Raw genomic sequence first — 12,025 nt, forward strand, 5'->3', positions numbered from 1 at the left:
GCTTAAATCTCTAGCTAAGTTTTCTTTTTATTTTCTTTTTGTTTTCTTTAAAAAACTATATTAACATTTATCGTTTAGCATTTACTGTAACAAACCCACAGGCAATAAAAATCCCACAGTGACTTAAGTGAGACTAAATTTGTGAACGACAAGCTACCAGTAAGAATCCCGATGCCCTCCATATGAAATAAATAAACATCAGTTTTCACCTAATATTTACTTCTTGGAAGTTCAAGACTAATCCCATTTGGCATATTTTAAGGAAGCGAGCTCTTGACCCCAAATGTTTATGGGCTGTAACAGTAAGTCCAATAAAAAAAAAAAGGAAGAACATTTTAAAGCTGCTCTTAAAAACAGATTGGTTTTAGGCATGATTTTGAGAAAGACAGCACTTCACCTCATGTTTCAAGTAAAAGGGGGCAAGTGTGACTGATACAGCCCATCCAGACCAGTAAGAGATTTGTGGCTATGAAGGTTTATTTTAACAAGGATTTCTGAACATCTGTATTAACCCCCTGGACCCCACAAGACAGATAACACAGTACCACATGGGTTACATTACTTACATCATACTTCATACTGTAATAAAATGTTAAGGGAGCCTTCTAGGTGAAATTCCACAAAAGAATATACTGAAATAATGAGAAACAACAATTTCATCCCAAACTGGTTTGGAGATAAAGAAGCCTTCAGATAAAAGTAATCAAATTACCTGCTGTCTGCAAAACATTCTACATCAGCAGCTCATGGCACATTTATTTGATCTTTTTCTGCAGATAAATAAAAACGGGAAGTGGGCACAGGTAGCTTTCTATAGTCATGTTATCCATATTTACTGTGTTGGAGGCCAGTTTGTGGGTCCTGCTCTGGATGCTGTGTATGCTGTAGGAATACAGAAATAGACATAGAAATGCATGTGTAACCCAGAGACCATGTTACAGCTCTTTTATTAGGTGGTATTCTACCTCTGTGAGAGGGACACAAGGCTGGCCTCAAACTGTGCTTTGCATAACAAAATAATAAGTGCAATGATAGCACAGCGTAGCAGTTATTGCAGTTGGATTTAAGTGAATGAATTAGGAGAGGTTTTGAACACAGAAGTACTCTAGGAGCAAAGTGTACTTCTTCAAACACTCGGGGTTAAGACTCAGGCATGGAAGGTCAGAGGTCTGGAAAAGATGGAGAAAGAGCAACCCGCAGGTGCACCAGCAGCCCCGGTTGTGTGAACCCTTCGTTTCAGTGAGCCACGTCTGACTTTTCCAAAAATTAAAAAAGAGAAAGGTGGAGGGGAAGAAAAAATGAAAAAGGAAATAAAATAAACGGGGTTCTTCCTGGCGCCAGGAATAAGCGAGCAGTAAATTTCCATGAAGGAGTCCCTTCCCACGGATGAGGTTCGTTGATGCCATACCTACCACCTGCCCATCATAATCAGTGTCCTCTTTTTTTATACACGTATGTATGCATATGTACATGAATTATCCTTTATATGCATGAACATACGTACAATACGTCCTTTAGGAGGCTGCGCCGGTCACCTCACGCCACGGCGACAAGTGCCGAAAAAGATCAGCAGGGGCTGCACTCGTTGTCCACTAGATTTTAATTTCCAGAGGAAGAATAAGGCGGTAATGTTGTGGGGGTTTTGTTGTTTGGTTTGTTGGTTTTTTGGTTTTTTGGTTTTTTTTTTTGGGGGGGGGGGTTTCTAATCTAACTTAATTTCACTTTATCCCGCGCTCAGTGCGGGGCCGCCCGCCCGCCATGTCGCGGCGGGGCGGGACGGGGTCGGGCCGTGCGGCGGCGGCCGTTGCGCCTGCGCGGTGCGGGGGGTGCGGCCGGCCATGGCCGCCTCCGTGTTCTGCTGCTTCTCCTGGTGCCGGGATGGCGGCTCCGGGCACATCCCGCTTAAGGAGATGCCGGCCGTGCACCTGGACACGCAGCGCATGGGTGAGCGGGGCAGGGTCGCTGCCGCCGGTGGGCGGCTCCCTGGCGGGCAGGGCCGCAGCCCCGGAGCGCCGTACGGGGGGTAACCGCTGGGAAAGTCGCCTTGGGGCTGCTTCTTTAGCAGGAATTGGCAGGTTTTTAAACCAAGGCCGCTTGGTTTAGAAGTGGTTTAAAGCAGTTTGTGTTCAACTGTTAAGCTGATGGGCGCAATGAGTGTGTGAGGTGCCCGAGGGCGGCCGGCTGCTCTGCGGGGGCTGCCGTGGTCAGGGTGGGCACGGGTGGTTCAGAGCCGAGGGGCTGAGTTCGCAGAACCACAGAATCTGTGAGGCTGGAAAAGACTTCTGAGGGCGTCGAGTCTCCAACCTGTGCCCCAACGCCACCACGTCAGCCAGACCAGGGCGCCTAATGCTACGTCCAGCCTTTCCTTAAACATCTCCAGGGACGGAGACTCCACCTCCAGTTACGGCAGTGGAGTGAGGAAGGAGAGAGGCCGTGCGGAGTCTGTCCGTGCTGCTCTTTTGGGGATTACCCTTAGCCTGAGCTGTCCACAGAACCGTGCCCGGGCTTTGTTGAGGACGGAGGGGATCTGGGCCAGCAGCAGCAGAGCGGGGGAGAGAGCTGGGGAGGAATAGGTACGGTCCAGTGCTCGAGCACAGTTGTTAGCCACAGCCTCCCATGTGCTTGGCCATGACAACAGTGCCTAAAGATGAAGTCCTCCAATGGAGAAGAAAAACTTAGCAGAGGATTTTTTTCTCTCTATATTGGCAGGCACATTTCTGATAGAAGGACTATTTCAGAGACTAACTAAAAACCTTGCAGTTCCATCAATCATTTGTACCCGATATGCTTTTCCTTCTTGTTGCAGAATGCATTTTCTCGGATGTTAGAGAACAGAGTACAGGGCTTTGGTCTCACAGTGAACCCTTTCTGACTAAATTGTAAGTTATGCTTCTGATGCGGCTAAAGCAAAGGTTTTAATCAGCATGGTACCATAAAGCCCGAGAAGTGAAAATTAGATCAGCTTATAGATTTTAAATAAATAAACCCTAGTGGAAAGATGGACTAGCCTGTAAGCAACCTTCCTTCTCTTGCTTCAAAGCACAGCCCATCATCAAATTTCTCACAGACTAATGAAGCTTTTACTTGGGGCAGAAGTAACAAAACCTGGTCTCAATGTTTAGGGCATTTGAGGGCTGCTTTCAGGTTTCTAAAAATGTTTTGAAGTTCTGTGGGTTTTTTTTTTCTACTTGCAGGAACAGATGTCGTCATTGTTAAAAATGGCAGAAGAATATGTGGCACGGGAGGATGCTTGGCCAATGCACCTTTGCATCAGAACAAGAGCTATTTTGAGTTTAAAATCCAGTCCACAGGTTAGTCAGCAAAAAATATACAACTTTAAACTTGGGAGATATGTTACATTGCCTGCTGGTGGCAGTATCTCAAAGGCTCAGCACGTGCATCTTTCTAATTGCATCCTTGAACTTGTGAACATTAGGGAGATTTATAAGTTACTGTGTGAAAGGAAATTTCTTTTTTTTCTTTTTTTAATTCTGACTCTAAAACGTTAAAAATAATAGTAAGCATATTATTAGAGGAGTGCAAATACTAAGCCCCCACATTGTTCTGTATGCTGTTATAGGCATGTTTTTCAGGTGGCATTGTTTAGAAATTTTTCCTCAATAAATGCTTATGACCACATAAAGCCCTGTGGCTATGAAGTATTTTTTAAGGAGTGCATCTTATCCAGTGATATTTGTATCTATTTATCTACCCTCATTTGCACTTAGCAGGCACTGTTTGCCCGAGCAAGTGTAACGCTCCTTGTGCTACCCTTTGCTCTTCAGATCAAGTGTGTAGCACTTACTCTGACACTGCCTTATCCAGAGGAGCCTCTCAGCACCTTGTTTCTTTATTTGCTCCTATAAATACGATCAGCTTCACTATTACAGAGAGCACTCCAGGCTTGCCTGTATTCTGGCATGAAAAGTCAGCCTGTATTTTTAAAAGCTGCTAGCAGACACTCTGAAAATGAAGCTGTGCTTTCCCTAAGTGTGTCTGGGGAGGGAAGAAGAAGAGAAGTGTTAATGCGGGGGCAGGCCTTCTGTACTAGCTGGAGCTTGATGCTGAAACTTTTTGGGTGAGAATTGTTTGCCTTCAGGTGGGTGGGTCAGAGTGCAGGCAGCGTGAACACAGATCTGCCCACAATACCTTGCAGTCCATCTAGCTGGTTAGTTTTGAGCTACATGTAAGCCCATACCCATCTTAACTCTGCAATTTTATTATCCTTTATTTTGGGAAGAATCCATTGCAGGTGTTGTTCATCTGTGGTCATTATTCAGATGGTCTATCCACGTTCTTAACACTTGAGAAACACAGGATATACACTCTCCTGGTTCCTGTGAGCCTTTTTCCCCTCTATTCCTGCCCCCAAGGCAGGAGAACTGTGGAAGACTTAAAGTAAATCTTAGATTTCCAGAAGTATCCCTGCACAGTCAATTAGAGGTTATCTATGGGGTCACGCTGATTATTGTAAACACACACTCTTACCTTTTCATTCTTGATGTTAGAATAAATTATTCTACAGTTTCATTTTCTGAAAATAAGTTTCTTACATATTTGCCTTATTTTAGTCTTCTCTAGACTAAAAAGTCCCATTTTGTTGGGTTTTTTTTCGTTATCTCCTTATAGATAAAATTTTTACACTTTTGATTTGTTTTGTTGTTTCTTCTATAATATCTTTAGTCAGCCTAATTTATCTTGAGGTACAGTGCTTAAAATGGATGTTCTGCTTCAGCTGCAGCAGCAGTAGATTACCTCATCTGTTTTACACATGCCACACATCCAGAAGTTTTCCACATCAGTAGAGCACACTCACATTCAGCAAGTGGTCTGTGAACTGGTTACCAAGCCACTACTGTATTTGTGCCACTTACTGTTCCTACTTACCTGCTTTTCTTCACAATTAAGTAAAAACAGGTGCACTTTCTTTATTTCTAACCTGTTAGTCATCATCACTTTAGACCTCTCAAGAGCTTGCAGTCCTGTCAGGCTGGGATTGGCAGCACGTTTAATCAACACATTGTCATGTTATGCAAGTAATTGATGGTAATACAGAACAGTATCTGACCTTGTGCATTCAATGCAAAACCTCAAACCCCACTTGAGTCATCTTTTTTGATTTGACAGGGTGCTACTGATGAGTAATCCTGGAAGAGTTTTCAAACCACTCATGCCTTCATATTGCTGTAACTGTCTAGACCATATTTTCATCATTTGAAAATGATGAAATGACTATTTCAGTGTTGTGTGAGTTTCAAAAATATTACCAAATCTAGGTCTGTAATATTAACACTTTCTTTTTTTCTGTTAGACCAGTCTAATTGGCCGAAAAAGGAAAATTTGTTGTTTACAGAGCCATGCTAGTTGGATTTATTTTTTGTATCCACCTACAGTCTCAGAGTTTGTTTTCAATATTTTTCTGGGGATAAAAGTTAAGCTGAATGGTTACAATTCTCTTTTTCAGTGACCCTTCTTTTTCAAGATAGATGCTGTCTGTCTTCAGTCTCCTGTGGCTGCTTGTGCTGGGTCTGGTTAGGATGGAGTTAATTACCTTCATAGCAGCTCCTGTGGTTGTGTGTTTTAGATTTGGGACCAAAGCAATACTGATAACAAAACAATGCTGATGGCACACCAATACTTTAGCAATTGCTGAGCAGGGCTTGCACACCATCCTCTGTTTCTCACTCTGCCCCTCCAGTGAATACGTTTAGGGTTGCATAAGAGCTTGTGAGGGGACAGAACCAAGTGGATGACCCAAAATAGGCAACGAGATATTCCATACCACATACCACCTGTCTTGTTCAGGAATAAATGGGAGAGGAGGGGATTTAGGGAGATTAGCCATCTTTTACTTGGGAATTGGCTGGGCATCAGTCTACCCGTGGGATGTGGCAAGTGATTGCCATTGCATCATTTTGTCTTGTCTCTTTCACTTGTGCTTTACTAACTAAACAATTTTTATCTTTAGCCACAAGTTTTCTTGGTTTTACTCTTCCTTTCCTCTTCCTCTGTTCCACAAGGGCCTGAGTGGGCTGGGGGAAGAGAATGACTGGCTGGATGGTGCTTAGCTGCCAGAGCTAACCCACAATAGTTCTGGTGTTTCCAGGAGGTATTTACTGGTAGTACTATCATGGCATTAGTTAAAAATAAATTCTTTATGCTGTCCTGCTTCAGTCAGTTTTCAAAATAACTTTTTTTTTTTTTTTTTTACTGTGTTAATATCACGTTTTAGGGATTTGGGGTATAGGAGTTGCAACCCAGAAAGCAAACTTGAATCAAATTCCACTTGGTCGAGATGTCCACAGCCTGGTGATAAGAAATGATGGAGCTCTCTACTATAACAATGAGGAGAAAAATAGGCTACCAGCAAACAGCCTTCCTCAGGAGGGCGATGTGGTGGTGAGTTTCTTAAGGCTTTCTTTCTTCCTCACCCATTCCTAAATGCCTTTTATTTACAGCTCTCTTTTAAGTAAATTTTAACTGTTTTAAGTCAAATTGTTCAGTTTGCATCTCCCAGTTTGGAAAGTGCTGGGTTATAGATTCCTGTTATCTTTGAATGAACCAGCAGCCTGGATATGGGTGGACTTCATTCTTGGTATTGATAGGTTCCTAATGAGGGATGGACTTGACCAGAGTTTGAGAAATAGTTTCTGGTGCTCTATTGCAGTATATACCTGACTGATAATTCCCATCACAAGGATCTTGCATTGTTTGAGATGGGACCTGACTGAGCAAATAGTGTGCTGAAATGCATTACATGTCTATGCACCGTGCCCAGCTGAACTCAAGAAGCCTTAGCTAAGTGGTTAATGATTAGAAGGACAGAGCGGGGCAGAGATGGGTCCTGAGTGATAAATTAATTGTATTTTTAGCCAAACTTCTGTAGTTTGTGGGGGATACTGAGTGGGGAGGGGGGTAATGTTCACTGGAAAAATGATAGAGGAAAAATTGTAATTTTTTTGTACCATACTATTTCAGGTTTCTCAAAACATCCTTAAGTGACTTTGTTCAAAGTGTTGGGTTTTTAGTACTGTCATTTTCTCCATGTCCTCTTATGTATTTTCAAAAATACATGAGAGCAATGCAATGAAATTGAGACCATTTATCACCCTTATTTTTTCACGCTGTGTAACTTGCCTCTCTATAGCCATGGTTAGAAATGCCATCTTTAGAAGCTGCAAACAGCTAAGGGTGACATCTCCTCCCTTAACCCTCAGATACAATACTGTTTTTTTAATCCCCTTCTGAAATTGTTTTTTGAAGGGTTGCAGATTGTTTCAGGCTTTGGTGACTAGTGTGATCTGAACAGCTTCAGCCAGTCACAAAAACATAACCGATGTGTTACTGCTAACTTCCCCATTTCCATAAGTATCCAGTTATTTTGTTCTGTCATGAAAACAAATGTTTGGAGTCCTGCATGAGCACACAAATTGTCACACTGAGACATACCAAAGCAGTGAGGAAAGTGCTTTAGCTAACAGATAAGTAAGTTACTATCTTGCTAGTGTTTGCTTTCTGCCCTGTGGTCAGCATATTTATAGGGTTGTGTGTGAAACCACGCTCTGTTGCTGCCAGCAGAGTAAATGAACTGAGAGAGGTTTCCATATGGAGGTAGGGAAGGATGAACTTGGTTCCTAGCATCATTATTTATTAAAGTTATTTCAGTCAGAAGATACAAACAAGAAGATTGCAAACCTTCTCATACTCAAAATCATTGAACATCTTGTGTTTCTTTAATGTGGTGAAGTTTGGAAATTTGTTCTATTAACTCAGTAAGATGTGAAGTGTGTTGTGCAGTACTGTGCTGCATCCCAGTTGGAACAGGCATTAAGGAATCCTGAGTATTTGAAAATACAGATGTCACTGGTCATTTTTTAATTTCTAGTCCTTGGCAGGAATATGTCAAGTGAGATTTTCTAGGATGCTGTGGTTTGCATAATGGTGTTAAAATCTGCCTGAGAAAGCTAAGTAGCAGTCTTATGCATATCAACTTGTTGATGCTTTTTTTTTTTTTTTTTTGTTAATTTTCTGTATTTTGTAGGGCATTACATATGACCATGTAGAATTAAATGTATATTTAAATGGCAAGAACATGCATTGCCCAGCTTCAGGAATCAGGGGGACTGTCTATCCGGTGGTCTATGGTAAGTCAGAGATTTTCAAACTGTTTCACATTATGAAAAATATTTTCATTCCAGTTCTGTTCTGTGAGCTGTGTATTCTTCTCACTTAAATGTAACACACATCAATCATCTATTCTTGGTAACTACAGAAATTAATTACATGAAGATGTAAACCTAGGAAATTACAAAAGAATATTTTGGCCTCATTTTTAATGCTGCTTAATAGAAAAAAAAGCACTGCTTACTGACTGCTTATAGTGTCCACATCCAGCAAGCTGGGGAGTTGCTGCACTCAGTCTAAAAGTTGCCAGGTAAAAAACAATTAAGCAGATGGCAGACTTGTGGGTGAATCTGGTTTATCTGTGAAGCTTGATATTTGTGCCTTTTAATTTCCCATACTTCATAAATGCCTTCAGTGTTCCATAGCAATAGAACTGTTGTTTTTGTTTTCTTGAACTTCCTGTGCAGTTTCTGCCCTTTTCTGCTTGTCCTATTGCTCTGCACCACTGAGCAGTGCCTGGATCCACCCTCTTGGCACCCTTCCTTCAGATACTCATAGATATTGGTGAGGTCCCTTCTCAGTCATCTCTTATTGAGACTGAATAGACCCAGCTCCCTCAGCCTTTTCTCCTAGGAGAAGTGCTCCAATCCCTTCATCATCTTTGTCATCATTCTCTGGAACTGCTCCAGGAGCTCCATCTTCAGCTTATCTGAGCCTCATCTAAGTAGTAGCCAAAATCATTTTGGTTGTAAGGATAACCCTTAGCTACCCGATGGGGATAATTTTTAATTCAGGGTGAGTTCCTAATGAGCTGTTGGCATGTTCCCATTTATATCTTGATACATTTTGATTGATACAGAATTTTATGAACAGGAAGAAAACACACCAGATGTGTTTGAAGTCTATGGACATAGCTGGTGAATAACTTGCTCCAAGCCCTAAGGGTGGAATCGTTTTACATGGTCAGGTTGTGATGTATCCTTCAGCCACGTGATGGCGCCGCTAAAATGCCGTGGCGGCACCTCCTCGTGCAAAACCTTCGTGGGCAGCAGCAGCAGCGGTGGAGTTACTGTGTGGCTGCACCATCCCTGTCTTTTGGAAGGGGTCTTACACAGCATGAAAAATGAAGGCTGCTTTCAGAAACTACTCGGTGGCATGTTAGCCTACTGTTAATCTTTTTTCTCTGACTAAGAAGTTCCATGCCTGGAGAATGCAGTGACCTTTTATTGCCAGGCTCTTTCGGTCTTCTTCCACAAGTGGGCATAATTTCATTTTCATTATCATGTCTCCTACATGTAGCTATAGCTTGAAGCCTGCAGGTTGTTTTTGTACACTCCTTGCTTGGTGTAAACTTCATGTGTCCTTAATTCAATGTGAATTTATAGTCCTGTGGAAGGATTTGGCTATACAGAAGAGAGTTTCTCAAACATTTACTCTATTCAGACTAGAACTATAGATATCTTTTTAAGAGGAATGTGATAGATCAGGCAAACACGGTGTCAAGCTTGAGAAGATGAAACAAAAACAATGGTCTTAAAGGTTATTCCCTACAGCAGCTGTACCTCAGGTACTTTAATGGAAGCAAGACATAAACACTGTGTAAGTACCAGAGAACTGTACAAACACACTGATAGGAGTTTTCACAAAGCCTAGGAGGGAAGAATTCCAACCTTGTCTCTAAGATAGCTAAGTTCCAAAATATGGAGATGAACCTTTTCTTGTTTGAACTAATGTTGATATTCTGCCAGGTTCATCTCAGAAGTTGTGTTTGAAAGAGACCTTGCTTTTCTGACTAGGTGGGTGTTTCAGTTTGCTAGTGAAGTACACAAAAGTGTTGCTCTGAAAATACTCATCAGTTTCTTTTTTATATTCTACATTGAAAGTACTGTTGTAGGTGGGTAGATTATGTAGGGGGTCAAAACCAGGGAGAAGTTCTGTGAAAAAAACCACATTAACTTCCAATTTCAAGAAGCAGTCAAAGCTCTCTTTGGATCATATGCTAAAACTGATGGTTCGATACCACCGCTGCAGACATGTGAAACCTTGTAAACCTCCAGAAAGCCACTGTAGACAGCTGAAACTCCAGCAGAATTAGGAACAGAAAAATATGCACATCCCTGCAAGGTTTATCTGGTAGCATCCTTAATCTGTAAATTTCTGGAGAAATTGAGTAGAAAATTTGGAATCAATAGCTTGAAGCTCTACTCACACTTGTAGTGAAATTAGACATTCTCATTGACTTCACTAAGGAACCATTACCGAGTAAACAGCAGAAAAGAGAGATGGTTTGCTCTCCTGGCTTAAGGTCTTACCAAATTCATTGAAGAGATTTATTTTAATTGTGTATATGTAATGGATGTATTGAAGAAATTCCTTGTGGTTTCAGCACAGTCTACAGTTTATTAAGGTGGTATAAAAGAGGATCAAACTGTAAGTGTCCCTTCTCTAATTCCTTCTTTTTGGTTCTCCTCTACAGTTGATGACAGTGCCATTCTGGATTGTCAGTTCAGTGAATTTTATCATACACCTCCACCTGGGTTTGAAAAGATCCTCTTTGAGCAACAAATCTTCTGAATGTCTTCATACTGAGAATTTGCACCCTGCACTGTTACAAAAGCTTTGTCATCTTGAAGCCTCACTTTACTTTTAGGAAATATATCTGTATTTTTAGTAAGTACTTGTGACTGCTGTCTGCAGAATAAATATGTTAACTGCAAGACCAGGTAAATGTGTTGCTGTCCAAATAACAGTTTTCTGGCATTGTTTTGTGGTTGAAAATGGGTGTTTTGAGGCAGAGTTTTTCTCTGATTTGTACTTGATGCATAAGGAGACTAAGGATATTGCTGTTTTCAGTATTACATTCAGTATTTTGAATAAACTGGAGCTCTGTAAGGCAAGTAGTTCTTACACGTATAATAGCTATGGAAATGGATAGTTCTCATGATTTTTTTCCCCCAGCCTTTTTCTCACAGAAATTATGTAATTTCTTTAAAGGATGCACTGTGTTTGTAGTCTGTGATTTGGAGTTGTGGTGTCCTCCCAGATGTGCACAATGACTAATAATACAATGGCATAACTAGCAGCTAGATGCCTTTTTTTTGGCAAGGTGTAGGTTAATCCATTCCCTCAATCTTAGACCAGCTAATACAACTTATTGTTTCTTCTAGCTTTTAATTTGCTTTTATTGTGACTAAAAAAAATAGAATATTTTCTAGTAATACTTTTTTGTTGAACCTTAAAAAGTAAACCTGAACACTACCTGTGTGTTTGAGGACCACCATGCTCTGTTACTCTGGTAAGAGAGTAAGTACAGGTCATTCAACTTGGGTAAGCAAAGATCTAGGTGAAGGGTATGAGATGTTATGGTGAAGCCTTACATCTAAACTGTAAATTAGATTATTCTCTTATGGAATAGCATATTTAATTTCTTCATGAATCATTTCTAAACGGCTAAGACATTGTTCTAAAATGTGATGCCCTTGAATATACATTGTGAGATGCTATTTTTTCCTCCTCCTGTCATATTTAATATACTTCCTAGAAGAATTTTTATTGTAAAAAAAAATCTTCATACTGAATGTTTGTGTTTTGGTTTTGGCTTTTCCTGGGTTAATGTGTTTGCATAAATGATTTTATTTAAATATTTTTAGAAATTACTTTATTCTGAAATTTTCAAATACAAACAGCTTTCTCAAAGTCTTTCACCTTAAGATTTACTGCAATTGTCATAACTCTGTGGCCCGTGTTTTCCTTCATTTTAGCCTTGCTGTCATGTGACAGTATTGGATAGAACTTTTCAACTTTGTCAGCATTATGGTGTAAACCTTGGGAAATTAGAGTGCGGTTTTATCATTTCCCTTTGAAATCTCAAATCAGAGTAGGATAATGAGAAATAAAACCT

At 40.8% G+C, this 12,025-nt stretch overlaps 1 protein-coding gene across 1 annotated transcript; it reads left to right on the plus strand.

The window, feature by feature from the left end:
• The first annotated feature begins 1,777 nt into the window (after positions 1 to 1,777).
• SPRYD7 (SPRY domain containing 7) lies at positions 1,778 to 11,702 on the plus strand. Its single transcript, XM_030234917.2, has 5 exons — positions 1,778 to 1,944; positions 3,195 to 3,311; positions 6,233 to 6,399; positions 8,042 to 8,144; positions 10,601 to 11,702. Exons 1-5 carry the CDS (start codon positions 1,839 to 1,841, stop codon positions 10,696 to 10,698), a joined length of 591 nt encoding a protein of 196 aa, XP_030090777.1. The 5' UTR covers positions 1,778 to 1,838; the 3' UTR covers positions 10,699 to 11,702.
• The last annotated feature ends 323 nt before the right edge of the window (positions 11,703 to 12,025 follow it).

Source organism: Serinus canaria, chromosome 1 (assembly GCF_022539315.1).
Source record: "Serinus canaria isolate serCan28SL12 chromosome 1, serCan2020, whole genome shotgun sequence".
Classification (NCBI taxonomy): domain Eukaryota; kingdom Metazoa; phylum Chordata; class Aves; order Passeriformes; family Fringillidae; genus Serinus; species Serinus canaria.